The 18229-nt window shown below is 40.7% G+C and overlaps 1 protein-coding gene across 1 annotated transcript; it reads left to right on the forward strand.

The window, feature by feature from the left end:
- Nucleotides 1-1145: 1145 nt before the first annotated feature.
- gch1 (GTP cyclohydrolase 1) lies at nt 1146-17777 on the forward strand. The gene is made up of 6 exons (XM_084374613.1): nt 1146-1650; nt 9628-9737; nt 13581-13636; nt 14822-14853; nt 14991-15075; nt 15321-17777. Exons 1-6 carry the CDS (start codon nt 1272-1274, stop codon nt 15445-15447), a joined length of 789 nt encoding a protein of 262 aa, XP_084230739.1. The 5' UTR covers nt 1146-1271; the 3' UTR covers nt 15448-17777.
- Nucleotides 17778-18229: the final 452 nt, after the last annotated feature.

An 18229-nucleotide genomic window follows, 5' to 3' on the forward strand; every position in this document is an offset into this window, starting at 1 on the left:
ATTTATTTTATTTTCTCTTTGCTTGCATGTTTAGTATTGAAGCAATCCGAAAGTAACGGAAAGTAATCTGGCCACCTGTCAGATTCATACTCCAAACAAATAGAGGGCAGCATATCACCAGAGTAAGGGCTAGCTGCTTATAACTGTAGCCGCAATTAGCTAGTTAGCTCATTTAGCAGTGCATGTTAGCTGATTCGATTCTAAGGCTCGGAGCACTGGGGAGTGTCGATGTTCATATAGCCTAACACAAACACAGGAGCTGGGGGTAAGACCAATCTAGTGGCTAACTTCTAGCTTACTAGCATGCTAACTTCATAGACTTTGTGGAAATACATTTTATTTCCTCTGTTTTCCCGTGATAATGAGTTAATTTCATTTGTTTTCTCAAGATCAAGAGTTATTATCTTGAAATAACAACTGCCGTTTTCCCGATATAACGGGATAATTTTCTCGAGATAACGAAACTTTGTTTTCTCAAGATCTCGAATTAATTATATCATTATCTCAGGAAAACAAAGTTTCGTTATCTCGAGATCTTGAGAAAATTAGCCCGTTATCTCGGGAAAACGGCAGTTGTTATTTCGAGATAATAACGCAAGATCTCGAGAAAACAAATGAAACTACCTCGTTATCACGGGAAAATGGAGGAAAGAAAATGTATGAATGCACGGCCCTTTAGGGCTTCTGTAGATTTTGGATTATTGTAAGTTTATGATACTCACACGTTTTGTCTATTATAGATAGATAGATAGATAGATAGATAGATAGAAATAAGGAGCACAATTGCAAACATATAATGAAAGAGTATAAAAAAGAAAATGTAAACAAGAATTAACAGAATAAGGATAAAAAAACACACACAGAAATGAAGTGATAGTCTGATTACCAGAACTATTAACTGTCGTGCTACATGAGGTGTAAAGTATGCGTGGTTTTGCAGAAATGCAGCTTGCCAACATGTATTCTGGTGCTCAGGCTTGTCTGCTAACACAGGTTGATCTTCATGTGTCCATGTGTAAGTGAAGGAGGCGTGATGGCCCCGCCCCCTGGAGCCGACCAGCCAATAGGAGGCCTCCGTGGATTATCCTGCTGTTATAAAGGATGCAGCAGCTGACAGGGAGTGAACACTGAAACTAAAACACAAGTGAGCTGTCAGAGAAACTGTGAGGAGAGGAGAACCTGATCCAACAAGTGCTCAGCAGAGAGGGAAGAAGAAGAGGAAGAAGAAGAAGAAGAAGAAGAAGAAGAAGAAGAAGAAGAAGAAAGAAGTGATGGATCACTCCAAACAGACACAGTACAGCTCCAACGAGAAGAAGGACGCCGGGGCCAGCAGCTCCGTGCTGAACGGACACTTTGACGGGATGGTGAAGCGGCCAGCCGGCGGCTCCGGGCGCGCCGCCGCCTCCCAGCCTCCGGGCGCGGAGTCCGGCTCGCACCGGCCGGCCGCCTCGGTGATGGAGAGCTGGAGGGAGGAGCGCACCAGGAGCGTGGAGGACAACGAGATGAGCCTGCCGTCCCTGGCCGCCGCCTACACCACCATCCTGCGGGGGCTGGGGGAGGACCCGCAGCGACAGGGGCTCCTCAAAACTCCCTGGAGGGCCGCCACCGCCATGCAGTTCTTCACCAAGGGCTACCAGGAGAAAATCATCGGTGAGTTTCTTAAATCCACAAAGCCGCTCAGAGGCGGCGGGGATTTGTCAACAGGTGGCAGCTCTGTGTGGCAGAGAGGAAACAAAACTCACCGCAGGCTGATGTTAATGTGCAGGAAAGAGCTGAGGTGAAAGTTTTTAACTGGCGGACTGTATCTGAGTACTTTTACTCAAGTACTTCACTGCATTTCAGAGGGAAATACTGCACTTTGTACTCCTCTACAGTCATTTGACAGCTGCAGTTACTTTTTAATACTGTTTTCATTAAATCACCCAATACTAACAATTATCAGGAGAACGTACTGATGCAGACTGTTACATAGCCTTTACATCAGTAGATTATTATTACTCATACATTTAAGTAAAAGTAGGATTTTCATTATGTATTAATATGCTGATAATTTTCTCCATTAAGAAATGTTTTGTTTTGTTTTGTAAATATCCTGAAAATAGTGAGAAGTCTCCCAGAACCCATAGTGACAATGCTTTAGTCCAAACCTCAATATGATTAAAAACACTGCAATAATTGGAAGAAATGAGCAAATCTTTACATTTGTGAAGCTGGAACCATTTAATGTGTTTTTGTGTTTTACATGAATAATAACGTAATTATTAAATTGGTTGCCAATTTATTTTCAGTCGATCAACTCAGTGAACAATCAACAGATGTTTCCAGCTCTACTTGTGTAAACTGTTGTGTGTAACAAAGGATATTTTATGTCTTGTATGTAAAAATCACATATCTAGTAACTAAAGCTGTCAGGTGAGTGTTGAAAGTGGCATTAAAAGGAAAGCCTCAAGGAAAACACAAGTACCTCAGATTTGTAGGCTACTAAAGCACAGTACTTGAGTAAATGTACTTAGTTACATTCCACCACTGGTTTGCACAATAACATTTTACATAACAGTAAAATATGTATTTGTATTTGGTGAAATCAGCTCCACCAGCCACAACATGGAAATGCTGCTTTCACAGTTATCAGACAGTAATGACTTGACTTCTTCTATAATATTATTCATATTCAGACACAAAGCATCCTGTCTTCTGTGGCTTCAATTATTGTAGTTGCCGTATGTAGAGCTGAGACGATAAATCGATTAGTGTATCAGCAGAAACTGATCTGCAACTTTTTTGATAATCGATTAATCATAAAGTCATAAATGCTGAACAGCTTCTCCGGTGTGAAGATTTGCTGCTTTTCTCTGTTTTATAGGATATTAAAGTGAAGATTTTTAGACCGTTGGTCGATGAAAACAAGACATTTACAGACGTCACCTTCTGTTATTTTATTGGCTAACATAATAGAATAAAATATTCAATCAGAAAAATAATCAACGAATGAATAAATAATGAAAACAATCATTAGCTGCTGGCTTAGTCAAGGATTTACAACTCTTTAAAGTTATATTTGGACCAAACAAGTCATTAAAGACATAAAAGCTATAAACTTTAAGAAACATTCGAGGAAATGTTCTCCAGATGAATCCATATAAAGAAATCATCATTAGTTCAAATCAATTCAAATCGTTTTTAAATGTATATAGCCCAAAATCACAATCACATTGCCGCAATGGACTTTACAATCTGTACAGTGAACGACATCCTCTGTCCTTAGACCCTCGATTCAACTGAGGAAAAACTTGCCCCAGAGGAGGGCTCCCTCTCCCAGGACGGACAGACATGCAACAGATGTCGCATGTACAGAACAGAACAACAAATCACAGTCTACAAGTTGCATTGACAGAATATCTGATACAAGTTATAATATATGTAAAGTGTGTAGATCCAGGAGACGACTGAGCGGGACGAGGCATCGCCAGGTGGTGTTCGATCCACACGACCTCCTCTCCACCGTGGTGACGGAGGAGAGCAATGATATGTCAGTGATGCATTAATTGCAGCCATCGCCTTGTGCATCATTTATACACATTTCTGCTTGACACAGTTCAGACAGATGGAAACTTTGGGATCCTGATCGATTTTAAGTTGAAGTTTTGTGTGAATGAGCTGTTTATAACAATTTAACTGTTAAAAGATGCAGTGGAAGTGAAGAAGTGAACCGTTTGTCTTGAGCGCCTGCCCCCACAGTTAACTCAGCTCTCTGATTGGTCAAACAACTCTGCCAAGCTTTTTGACCATTTCTAACTGGGTTCGTTGCAGTCAAAGATAAAAATAAAAATGTTTTAAAGGTGAGAATCACTGAAATTAAAATGAGTGATTTGCCTGAACTCAGCTGACAAATAACAACTCTTCAAAGCTGCAGATCTGTGGGAATTTACTACAATATAAGAGAGGGTTTGCTGAGTCACGTTCACGTTGGGGTAGAAGCACCCGGAGAGGGGTTGATATGCAGTGTCAGGTCCACATTGGTCGGCTTCTTCATGCCCCAGCTTGTTGGAGTGGCTGGAAACGGGGATCTGCCCCCTCATCTCCTCCAGAAACTCCATCTGGAGGCAGTTTGTCTGTTTGTGGGGGTGGTTGTGTGTTAGGACGCTGTAATGGTAAAGAAAGGAATGCAGAGAAATATGTGAAGGCTCATAGTGAGAAGAGGTGATGGTGATTCATGTTGTCTGATCCTGAGCACAACACAAGAGTCCCGCCGTCTTCTTACCTGTGATCAGTAAAGGTGGTGATGATGATGATGATGATATAAACAGTACGTACGTACGTGTGTGTTGTTCTTCAGGCGGTGCTCTGTCCGCCTGCTGATTGGCTGTTACAGGAGACTCCCCTTTGACTTGTTGGAAAGCAGAGAACACAAAAAACTCATGTAGTCCTCAGAGAGCCTGATGTTTGTTGGAGAGTTGTGGCATTTTTAGTGAGTATCACACTGTTTGATCATTGTGCTCACGTGTGTGTGTGCGTGTGTGTGCGTGTGGGTCATGGGTTCAGATTGCATCACAGCATGAGCCCAAAATCCTCTTGTCGTCAAGCACATGACCAATAAAACTGAATGAGTAAAAGTTATGCAGAGATTAAGCAGGAACTCTGAGCCTGTGATATTAAAGGGGCCCCATTACAGATTCAAATGTTCTCTGTTTAGTGACGACGTACTGTTAATAGATATATCTTGTGTAAAATACATGAATAAAATGCTATTACTAATAAAATGCAGAGATAAAACACGGTCACTAATCAAATACATAAATAAAAGACTATAATTAATAGATTATATACAATAAACAATGTACATACAAAAAAGTATGAGACCACCAGTCAAAACACCTCCGTCCCCCAATCGCCCAAGTGTAACACACCCTCTCTTCTACAAACAATGACACAGGCCCAACAATCCGAACGCAAAGCTGAATCCCAGAGAAATGCACATGAATCTCACGCAACGCGTCCCCCTCCCCCTCCAGCAACAACACTCCAGGACAACATTATTTAACATTTCCATGCTAGTGTTTCATATAGGTATGTATATACTGTACGTGTAGAAATATTTTACACATCCTTAAGTATACAGCCCCTGTATTTTACTGTACACTTTGAAAACGTGAGTAACTGATGAAAAAAATCTTTGAATTTTGAATCTTTACTATCAAGAAAACAAAAGATAGAACGTAGGTCTTAGCATATCGAGAAGCTGAAACCACCATTTTTTGGTTAGTTTAACCTAAAATTGACATAGATTATTCATTGATATAAAGCTGCAACGTTCATTAGTAGATAGAAAAATGAAAAAAAAAATCGTATATGATTTATGTAGATAAAATTGACTCAACATGAGCGAGATCAATGCTAATGTAAAGGCGAGACTTCTCGACCAGAATTTAGCCCGCTGGCCGCACATTGGGCAGCCCTGTAAGCAAACAGATTATCTAGACCACTTTATCGGGAGGTAAACCTGAAAGTAAGAAATGTTGTAATAATCCCTCATTTGACAAAAATATTGTGTTTGTACACAACTGCAGTGCATTATGATTACAACAGGTCATACTGTTACTGTTCACACCCCCTTTTTAATACAGATACATTTGTCTAACCTGGAAATTAGTTTAAAACCCGTCTGATTGTCTTGCTGCTCGCGTTTGGCATCCTGTCCGTCTCTCAACAGTTTACTCAGTATGTTCACGAATGGTGCCAAAACCAAACAAAAACACAGAATTGTCCTTTAAGATTTTTACAGTTTCCTCAGTTCGAGCACAGAGCGGTCCTGCATTTAGATTACACTTTGTAACCCGAACCCTAACAACTACGCTAATTCACTGCTAGCACAACACCCAACACCTGCGGTGGATGACTGACATCTGATCAACAGCTGATTCTGTGGTTGCCTAGCAACCAAAAGGCAGCACAGAACGTCAGGGAGTCTTCAGATTCAGTCAATAAACGTCTTTTTGAATAAACAGAAAACACAATTTCCTGAGACTCAGCACATCTGAAAACATCACGAGCATTAGATATTATGGGATGTGAAGCCGGGAAGTAAACAGCTGGTTGTAAATATTGTTCAAACACACATTTAACGGCAAAGGATGTACAGGGATGACTCATGAATACATGCCCGGGGTCATGAGTATGTATAGAAAGTGTGTGTCTGTGTGTGCATGTGTGTGTCTGTGTGTGTGATGCTGCATCACACACACAGACACACACACACACACCTGGCTGTGTGAACAATAAGTGAATAACCTTGTTTTTTTATTCATCCACTTCACCGCTTCATTCAGAGCGTGTCAACATGTGGCCTCCTCACTCTGTGCGTATATGAATGAATACAACACACACACACACACACACACATACACACACACAGGAGGCAGCACTATTGAATGAAGAGCTGATGATGAGTAACACTGTCATTACCTGATAGCTGCCCGTCTTTCTGTCACCCAGGGCGTCTGGACCGGCAGAACTGACAGTTCTCACCAGCTGCCTTTTATGTAGTTACGGTTGACTTAATGTGTTTTCCTTCAAGGTGTGTTTGTGTTTGTGTGTGTGAGTGCGTGTGTGTGTGTGTGTGAGAGAGAGAGAGAGAGAGAGAGAGAGAGAGAGAGTGATGCAACTGATGGTGTAAGAAGCTGTAATGAGGAGGAGGAGGTGGGTGGAGTATAATTCTGGTTTATTACAACAACTTGAATCATACTTTTGTAGTTTTAACCATCTTTTCTGTCAGTAAAGACATCTTATACAATACGGCTATAACTTACATCTTAATATTAATGTATTAAATGTGAAAAACAACATAAAATGGTCTCTCCTAGTTTTGAACCTGTAAGCAAAGTCTTGCTCTCCCTCCAACTTTGTTCTTGATTATAAAACTTTCAAACAGGTTTACTAACAGGATTACTTCATCATAGTGTCAGCCTGAAGTCAAACTGCACCCAGAACAACTTGTTCTTGTTTGTGAATCAATAAAGCCTAATTTAGATTAAATAAATAGACTTTAAGGGAAAGTAAACTGCTCACAACAAGGTCTGTGGATCATCCTCCGTAACCGAGTCGTGATTTCTGGAAAGAGTGAAAACTGTTAAGTCTTTCAAATGTAGTTTTTGGCACTTTGAGCACTACGAGATGAGTGTCATCTTGTTCTGTTATATTCAAGCGAAAGCAGACATCTCTACGGCCGATATCACTGTAGCCCCCAGCAGGGCTATTGGATGGATCACCATGTGCAGTGGTGGGATGTAACTGAGTACATTTTCTCAAGTTCAATACTATGTTAAGTATAATTTTAAGGTACTTGTACTTTGCTTGAGTCGTTCCACATTATGTTATATTGTACTTCTTACTCTGCTACATTTATGTGACAGCTTCAGTGTCAAATGTCTGTCATTCTGTCAAATGAGCTGTCAAATGTTTGTGCTCTCGGGGCTTTGCTTTTATTTGACACCCAGTGACGTATGTGACGTATCCTCCACTGCGCAGAGGATTGTGAGTCAGAATAGCCAGAAAAGCATGCTGGCTTCCGTACTGCAAAATGTGTCTGTATGCAGTTGGACATCCTGGTATTTTTGGCCTACTGCATTTCAATTAATTCTTATTGGGACATACTAAATCTTTTTCTGGCAAACTAAATAGTATGGTAGTCCCAATATTGAAACACAGGGAAGGACATCAATTCACAAGGGGTGATAAACTTGATAGAACACAGGAGAGGAGCATAAAGGAAAGCAGACAAAGGGAGGAAGGAGAAAGTGAGAGATGACACATGAGGATATAACTTCAAAATAAAACAGGAAATAACAGAACCACAAACTTAAACCATGGCATTTAGTTACTAGTGACTTTACTGATTCTGACTATTAATAAAAAATATAGCCAACTAAATAAATTAGCTTCATCAGCTGCAATATAAGTGCTCAGTGAGCAATCCAGTAATAATATCTATATCATTCTGAAATGGGCCATTCTGCATAATGAGTATTTTTACATTTAAGTAAATTTGATGCACATACTTTTGTACTTTTATTTTTTATACTGTGGTAATTACTTTTACTTTTTCCACCAATGACGATGAAATGTGGTTCAGAAATGTGTTCCCCTCAGTGTAAACTCTAATGACATAAGTCTAACCTGTACTTTGTTAGCATGCCTACATGCTGAACTACGATGGTGAGAATAGTCGAAATGATACCAGCATGTTAGCCCTGTCACTGTGAGCACGTCGGCATGCTGACATTAGCATCGCGGTCACGATTTGATAACTTATAGGCCAACTGCGTTTAAAGAAACCAGACTAAATGAGCATTAATCACAGGTTTTAAGCACGTCAAATGTTAGAATGTGATGCCGGTGTGAACCAGAAACAGCAGCTATCAGAACAATCAGTGGAGAGATTTATCACAGTAACTGACCTGAAATGAATACTGATGAATCTCAGCCTGGTCTGAGTCAAAAATCAAATCAGACAGTCATACAGAATCTAACAGACTCATGGTTTCTTGTTCAGAGGAGATGCGAACTGTCCCTAAGCAGAATATCTCATCTGCAGTGAAAAAGCTGTCAAAAGTCCCAAATAAGATTGAGAGACAAAGCGCCAACGTTTATGTGTTGGTTGGGAAGATGTCTTCAAACTGCGTCATAATAAGACAAACAAAAATGGTTAAAAAAAAAACAGATTTTCAGAGCGTCTGAATGTGTTGATCTTCTACCTGTTACCCTGTTTACAATGAGCTGCGGAGACTGAAGCAAAAAGTCAGTCTGCTGTTGTTACGTTGACCTCACCCCCTCCTCGTCCCCTCTCCCTCTAACAGATAGCCAGTCAGGAAATTAAAAACTGCCACAGTGAGAGCGAGAGGCGCCTGCGTCGTCACAAACAGATAAAGCGCTTTATTGAACCCAAGGCAACTGAAAAATGCAATAAAGCAACAACAGGAAGGAGTGTATGGAAGCAGGGCTATAATTAGACAGTGATGTTTGCCGGGGGAGAAACACCAAAGTCGATGATAAAGAGAGGCGGCTGAACGGTGGAGGTGAACAGGGCGTCCCCGGTGGTTTCCATCTGTCTGTCTTCGAGGGGACGGAAAGTGATGAACAATGTTTTTTATACAGAGCTTAACGCTGGCAAAGGACATAGAATAAGGATAAAGTGCACATAACTGGATTAAGGAGAAATAATCATCAATAAATCTGAATCATTAACAGGTTTATTGCCTAAAAGTTTTGACAAAGTGGTATTTTGGTGCATAACAGTTACAATAAAATCTGCAAAAGACAAGAAACATCAATATAAAATAGCTCTTTATAATAAAAATGTGTAAAATATATGTTTTAAATTGAAAATGATGAAATTTGCTAAATATTGTTTACAAATTTCATTAATAAAAAAGCTCATTCTTAAAGAAAAAAGTAGATCAAATGAATGAATAAATGCAAACGGTAGATGACTGATTAAATAAATGGAAGTTAGTGGTGATAGCCACGTATGTAAATCTGTACGTTTAAAAAATATAGATGTTTAAAAAGTGATGTTCCTGTTTCTGAGGTGTTGTTAGGAGGTAAAGGATATTCTCACGTTTGTCTCCGCAGACGTGCTGAACGACGCCATCTTCGACGAAGACCACGACGAGATGGTGATCGTCAAAGACATCGACATGTTCTCCATGTGTGAACATCACCTGGTGCCAATCTTCGGCAGGGTGAGAGAAACACACGCACACAAACACAAGAAATAAACACACACACGCGCTGGGATTCAACTGTTACATGATAGCAGGAGATTGTTCATCGAGCCACACTCGAGAGGGAAACATACTGCAAACTAGAATTGCGCTCAGTAGAGCATACCCCTCCGGCAAGGCCCAACAGTCCCCTTTAATTCAATCAAGCCTAATCCAATATCAACTAAACCTTTAAATCAGCTCGATCTGGATTGCATCAAATTGTACCAGCCACCTAAAAACGCCTGATTTCTTTTATTAAGATCCATGAATTGCTCCCTGAGAAATTAAGGAAAGTGTCAAAAAACGCCCGGTCTCGCAAATGTTAAAGAAAGTGAGAAAAAGTACCTGGATCTGCACCAAAAGTGCACCAAAGTCCTCGTTCCAAGTTTCGTGGAAATCCATCCAGTAGTTTTTGTTTAATCCTGCTGACAAACCAACAACCCAACGGACACTGCTCTGCTTTCTGTTAAAATCATTAAGAGGGATGCTTTTCATTTTTAAACCGTCTCCTTATAGGATGCTGCAAATATTCATAATTTAGTAGAAAAGCCTCGTACAAACATGGAAACAGATGTGTATCTTGAAAACCCAGTCTCTCTGTGACGTTTATCTGGAGGCCGCGGGTCTGAACAACAGAGACAGACAACATGAGAAACAATGAGATTAGCTGAGATCTGTTTATCCTGCCTTTGTTTTCTGTTTCTTTAGCCTCCTCTCTGCTCCTTTGACATCACTGCTCTCCACTAAAACGCAATTGGCTTCTTCCCTCTTTCTCATTTTTCTTCCTCTGCTTCCCTTATCCCTCCATCTTTGCCTGCAGGTGCATGTCGTTTAAGACAATAGAGGCTGGCAGCTGATCCTTTTCCACTGGTGTAAATGGGCTCTGATGACAGCAGTGAATCACACAAACACTTAGCACACCTCCTGTGTTAGTGTGTGTGTGTGTGTGTGTGTGTGTGTGTGTGTGTGTGTGTGGTGTCCATCAGGTGGCTGTTTATGTCCCTAAACCTCCTCCCTCCCCTCGTCATCGTCAGCAGCGTCGCCTCTTATCCAGCCTCTCTCATCTGTCCCTCTGTCTGTCTGTCTGTCTCTCAGTGAGTCACCACACAGACAGAGGCCTCCTCCTCCTCCACCTCCTCTATTGTTGGTTGGATGGCGTGCAGGTAGCCACTGGCTGCACACGGCAACTGCTTCAGTGTCTGGCACAGAAGAGCTATTTGTCAAAGGTGTTATTTACTTGGACATCAGCAGTGCCGCTCTCATATTAACAGTTAAGGAGAACAAACAACTGCCATTTGGTCTCATTTTCAGTCTTGGACGCCCACCTCTAGTCACTTTCTCTTCCTGTCAACGCTCCTCCTCAAACAGAGAATGGGGCTGTGTTTAATAGTCGTACGTAGCTTCAGCATCGCAACCAGACTGCCGTTCTGGCAAGATCAACATCACTTGCATGGATTAGCAACTTCTTCTCGGGTATTGAGGAACTGCAGAGTCAAACTGTAACCTGTACTGTGCATTTACTGCCACTAGACAACTTCTCTGCTAAACCCTCCTGTGCAGTAGAGTTTCCCCTGCTGGCCCCGCCCGTGAGCCCCTGCTCGGCCCACAGGTATTTACATTGTGACCTCACAGATATTTAAATCCATGATACTCGCTGTCTTCTGCTGGAAAAATCCCACAAATGAGAAAAGAAACAAGTTTACCGCTTTATTATTGTTCCCCCTCGCAGGTCAGACAGCGTAACTCCTCTGTCATCATGTTTACAGTTGACGTTCAAAGTTTAAAACATGGAATCTGGCGTTGTTGGCAGGAAAAGGTGAAACGCATTCAGTCACGCTCATCTTCATGTCGGCTGTCGATGAATTGTTGTTCCTTGACGCCCTACGTCTGTTGGGTTGGACTATTATTGGGCTGATATCGTGTAGTCTGAAACTGGCATTAAGTGTTAACTGAAGGGCTTTGACGACACTAGTGTCTGACACTTGTCTTCTGTCAGGAAAAGCCTAAAAAAAGAAAGAAATGATTGCAAACTTTCCTCCTCTTCCACCTCACAGCACCAATAGCATCCTTCCTCTGTCTCTTCACCATGTTGACCGTTAAAGAGCGCTCTGTGCTCCTAATGTTTAGGACATGTCGATAAATTTGGCGTTTTTTTGTCAGGACATCGACTGTCGTCCACTACGACACAATACACAGGATACAATGATCAACTGTTCCAACCTCCCTATATCTGTTGGGTGTATAGTGACTATCGGGATGATATCGTTAAGTCTGAACCAGCATTAAGTGTAAACTGAAGGACTACGAGTTAGAAAGGCAAGGATTACTCATGTTGTCTCTAGCTTGAGTCCTTCTGTAGACTTTTGTTTTGTTTTGTCCTCAGCCTCCTTCCCCTTATTTATTGCCCCATGTTAATATACAAAAAAGTAATCCTATAATAGGTTTATATAAAACAGAAAGGCCATTAAATGAAATAGTGATAAGTGTAATTGCTGGACTTTTCTGTTACATCCACTAGTTCAGACCAGAGGGACATTTTGTCAGCAGTGGAAACAAATTGCCCCTTGGGGATCATAAAGATACCTTGAATTTATGAATGTTAGATGTAAATAAAATGATGCACAAAATCCCCAAATATTTTCATTTCATTGAATGATGTAGGCGTGAGGAACAGGTTTCCATCACTTGATGGCTCCAAGTCCGATATATGTATTTTTTGCTCTGTTTTGTTCTCCACAACCTCCTGAGAAACATATCTGTCTGTTTAGCTGCCAAATGTTTCACTTTCTTCACTTACAGCGCTGATTTTGTTTCCTCTCATTCTTCGTGTGGTGTTTTTATTTCCACCTCGGCCAGTCGTCACACGCAGCATGTGCCAGTAAATACAAATAACGCGAGCGGACGAGTGAAAAAGCCGCCGTCACAGTCAGAGTGTTTGATGTCGATATGTCAGGCTGCTGCGGCACAGAGGGAGGGACGGGAGGAAAAAAAGGGGGAAAAGAGATCTTTGCACGCTTGTTGCCGCTGCCCTTTCTCTCGTCTTGTCAACAAATTGCGTTTGACATTTGAGTGGAGCGCACGTGTGTGTCTGTGTGTGTGTGTGCGCAAGAGAATTAGAGCCTCCAGACATCCACAGCAGTGATTCTCCAGCTGATGACTCCATTTCTTCCTCCTCTCGTCTGTTGTTCATCCACCTGCTCTGCCCTCGTCTTTTATTCTCATCCTCTTGTGTTCTGCCATGTGTGTCCGCCCGATGGTTAACTTAAAACTAATTCTGCTAAACTCACAGTCACTGTACCTCAGCAATTATCTTACACTACTAGAGCTTATAACTTCAAGTACGTTTTCAGGAAAACATCTGCATCTGTTTTGTTGAAATGTTTTTGTTACTGTTTTCGATAATAAGACATATTTTTTGTTTTGTTGCTACGCACAAAAAGCTCTTAGAGAACAGCCACATGTTATCAGTTTTTAGGGTTTCATGATTTGGTCAAAAAATCATATTGCGATTGTTTTGACAGATATTACATTTGTGATGTGAGTCACGATTAGTGAGAATGATAATTTCTGCTTCATAAATTTCCTTTTAACTGGTTTCTCCCCACGGGAACCTCTTTCAGTGCTGCAGAAAATATGAGCATATTTTACTTGCACGGTCGAGTTGCTCTTGCTAAACTACTGAATGTGTGCGTAGTGTTCCCTGGCCATTTATCCACCCTGGCTGTAATAAAAGAAGCATATTGGTCTAACATTGTTATGTTATGTTTTTATGTTTGAAATATTTGAAACATGTGATGTTGAATTTTTACCTTTGTGCAGGTTCACATCGGTTACCTCCCCAACAAGAGAGTTCTGGGTCTCAGCAAGCTCGCCAGGTAAGTGAATTCACTCTGTGGATGTCGGTGTGTGTCGGTGTGTGTGTGTCTTCCCAGTGTTTAATTGGCCAACTTACTGTAGATGTGTGCGTGTGTGTGTGAGAGAGAGAGCTAGTGTGTATTTAAGCTGATTATTAAAAGGTGTGTGTGTGTTTGTTTGTGTGCGAGTGAAGAATCTGATCCTACTGACCCCAATACCTTCAGGCTTATCTAACACCTAACACCCCACACTAACACAGTGGATGTACACACTCACGTTGTGATGAGAAACAGCTGAAACATTCACATTTTTAAGACACAAATTAAGCGTTTGGGTTGGTGTTAAGTGTAGCCTGTTGTAGTTTCTGCTACACACTGGGTGGCGCTAATAAGAAACCTATAAAACTTGAAGAACTGGGAGAAAGCAAAGAAATACTTTCATGGGAAACTGGAGTTTCACACAACTTGGGTCTTATTTTGGTAGTTTTTTGGCTGAGATCTGGAGATTTGGCAGACGTCAGATGGACCAAAAAAAATTATCTATGTAATAATAAAAATAATAATGACTTTATTTATGTAGCACTTTTCAAAAACTCATCAAATAACAACGCGTCAGCTTTTGACAAGTTGGGAATGAGACTCAAAAATCATGACCTTCACGTATCTGAGATTATTTTTTGGGACAGGATTTTGCAGACAAGCCACCCATTAAGACAATTCCAGCATGATAAGTAATGGAAGAACAGGACAATTAATGTAGCAGAGTTATTTTTTAGAAAAGACCCTTCTTTTCACAGCATTATTAACATGGAAGACATTTTTGAGAGCAACATTCACGAGCAGCTTCCCCTTCCTACGTTATCATCTTTGAAGCAGACTTAGCTGTTTTTCTGGAGCTTTCTTTCCCTTTATGTACGTACAGTGTGTGCTGCGTCTCCTCGTGCTGCCCGTTTGGTCTTGTGACATTTTCTTGGAGGTGAATGAGGTCAAATTTGTCCAAAGTGGTTCTGCTCACAGAGAAGAGCAACAGGTCGCAGGTGAAGACCAGGTCGTTTCTGTGGATCTGATAGTTTTCCTTCTGTTCCGTCATCAGACCAGGAAACAGCTTAAAAATTACCGTTGTTAATATTTATTTTGGTGCCTCGAAATGTGTTTAATGTGCTGCACTAAGGATGCATTACTAAGTCTCTCTTTTCTCTCACTCAGGATTGTTGAAATCTACAGCCGCCGACTACAAGGTACCTCTTAAGAGTCTGCTGTCACACAAACACTTGTGACAATGATGTTTCTGTTCAGAGTTCAGTGTTTTCATTCTGTCAGCCTCAGTGTTGTTTGTTCTGTCTAACCTGCTTCATGTTTGTCCGTCTGTCCACAGTTCAGGAGAGGTTGACCAAACAAATTGCCGTGGCGATCACTGAGGCCCTGCAGCCCACCGGGGTCGGCGTAGTCATCGAAGCGACGTACGTTTATATCTGTTTTCACACATCTTTCCTTTTACTGTCCTCCACCTCCTTTCCTTTACTTCGGTTTGAATTACTTCTTCTGATTTTGTTTCCTTCACGTCCCCTCTCTTCTCATTTTGTCTAGCCTCTCCTTGTTTCCTTTCCTTTGCCTCTCTCACTGTCCTTTTATTATTCTCACGTCTTTACCGTCCCTTCACGTCCTCGCCTTCCGTTGTTTAACCTCCCTCTCCTCCTCTCCGCAGTCACATGTGTATGGTGATGCGAGGCGTTCAGAAGATGAACAGTAAAACTGTCACCAGCACCATGTTGGGAGTTTTCAGGGAAGATCCAAAAACCCGCGACGAGTTTCTGACACTGATCAGGAGCTGAGGAGGATAAAGATCGTCCTCCTCCTCCTCCTCATCCTCCTGTTGCCTGAGGTTACCTCCACCTGTGTGTGTGTGTGTGTGTGTGTGTGTGTGTGTGTGTGTGTATGAGTGTGTGTGTTTTCATTTCACCAAAGGCAGTGACAGAGTGTTTACTGTGTTTTCAGTCCGACTCTTTCAATTCATCAGATAAGAGGAAGAGTTACCACGACGGCATGTTGTTTACTCTGACAGGACAGACTTTAACCGTGTTTGTCCACGTCTGATCTTTGTGCTCATTAATGAAATATGAGTGATTGGCCTCGAAAAACGAGAGTTTAACAGAGATAGCCTACCATGAAATAAAAGAAGCAGAGTTTAAAGGCCTTTTTAAATCGAAAGTGTCACAAATAATTAACACAAAAATGATTTTTGAGAAAATGAGATTTTTTTTTTAGAAATGAAGGCAAGCATCATATTTACAGTGAGATTTTTTTTCGAGCTTAATTATGTATAATAACAGCACAGATTTTCTTTCTTCAATGCTGTAAATCCTCAAAACATGGATTCTTATAAATAAATAAAAGGCGTGCAGGTCTACAAAGCATTTTAGTGCTTAAACCAGCTACCAAATCTAAGGGAAGTTAGAGGCAATCTCTTGAGGAGAAACTCAGGACTGAGATTTTAAACCTCTGCTGATGAGAAGATACTGATAATGTTGAAACAGTTAGCTGCTTAACTGATGAGTTGACTGACAGAAAATGAATTATTATATATACGATGCGATGCGATACGATACAATGCGATGCGATACGATACGATAGGATACGATTCGATACGATACGATACGATACGATACGATACGATACGATACGATTCGATATGACATGCTTTATTAATCCCCCAGGGGGGAAACTGAGTAAACTTAAAGCACATCATAACCATTTTTACCTAAACAAAACTCAATTCCAACACCAAGCAACTAAAGCAAATGCAAACAAAAACGCTGGATGCAGACAAATAGGCACCAGCTTATTTCATGCTAACAATACAAATGATATGCCATATAAAAGCTGAGACTCTTCAGAGTCTAGGCCAAAAAAAACAGCCGTATTTAGATGGAATGAATACCTATAGTGAAATGTAAGTTTTACTGGTTTTACTGGCCTTGACATGAGAAATCTAAATCTAATATTGCCATTAAATTCTCTCTAACTTTGCTCCGCTTCACTTTATTAGCACCAATCCTGACAGAAGGAGAGTTCAGATGCCGTGCTGTAGTTTTCCAGAGGTTTTGGGCTGCGACTGCATCATTCTAAGGGAATTTTCACTCTAAAAATGCAACAATTTGTTGTTAATTAAATATTTTATTTATGCTGTGCCCCAACTTCATTTTACTCTGAGCCTGTGAGATCTATACTGGAGCTTACACCTCTGCAGAAATCACAAGTGTTACCTTTAATTTGAATTTTGATTATCTGATGCCAGTTCTTAACAGGTTAAGTTTAAAATCATTAATCGAGCACAAATGCCTAAACATTGCTCCACAGAAAATCCTTTTGATTTTCATCTTTTTAGACATGTTTGATCATATTTCTGTGATGGACGACACTTTAACACTCTGTCACACCTCAAAACCACAAGTTTACAAACATCCTCTTCTTTTATTCAGGACTTCAGCTGAGCTAACAGTTTATTTTAAACTAGAATTCACAAAACAAATCAAGTATTAAAATATCAAACATGATGAAACATGTAGTTCAAAGTCATCAGGGGAAATATGAGCTAAATGCAGTACAAACAGTTTTCTCAGTTTTACAATATTTTTTTCAATGTCTTATTCGTATTATTATGATCCTGTGAAGGATCTGCCTGTATGTGCCAACTCACCTCTCAATTACAACCAAAACAACAACTTCACGGTGACGTGACTCTGCAGCAGGCGGAGCGCTGAGCTACAGACTCACTGCCGTCTGAATACAAACTGAAAATTTAGATTTCCACGAGAGGCGAATGAAAAGTGTGTATGATAGAGTGTGTGTGTTTAGTGACTTTGTGTTCACTCATGTAGAATATTTTTGCATTTCAATACGTCATGATGTCCCCAGACTGATTGTGGGAGGTTTTAACTTGTGCAATGTGGTGACTGGAGTCGTGTGTGTGTGCGTGAGAGTGTGTGTGTGTGTGTGTTGGAGGGAAGTTGAGCGCTAACAAACGGCTCTGATGTTGTTTTTTGTGGCCTTGTTGAGAAGGACGGCCTGTTCTTTGGCCCCTTCACCATCATTGTCACTTTATGTACTGTGTTCATTTCAAATACTTTTTAATCAAAGAAAATAAATCTCTATGTGACGGCGACGACTGTGTGTTTCTTTATAGACCTGACGTGTGTTTTCACTTCATTAAAAACAGGTGAAGCTGTCATCGGTAGATGTCATCATGCAATGTCAGCAGAACAGGAAGTACGTAGACTCAAAGATAGTTAGCCTCATAATAACAACATACAAACAGCCAAAGTTAGCCATTTTTGTTTTAATACAAATTTGTAAAAATCAATGCTAATTTTTAAAGGAGATGTTTTATGCTCTTTTGTTTTTATAGGTTCTTGTGCATGTAAATGATTATCGAAAGTTAAAAAAGGTCAACAGAAGCTCCTCTCTCAAGTACAAAATTGATTTGAAAAGATGCAATTTACACCCTTTTTTAAAAGCTGAAATCTTCACTGTGGCTGCTAAGCTAAAAGAGTCAGCGTGCACCCACTTCAGACGGGGTGCAATATATATATATATAATGTTCCTTTTTCAAATGTG

The sequence above is a fragment of the Pagrus pagrus genome, assembly GCF_965226575.1.
Source record: "Pagrus pagrus genome assembly, chromosome: 1".
NCBI lineage: Eukaryota > Metazoa > Chordata > Actinopteri > Spariformes > Sparidae > Pagrus > Pagrus pagrus.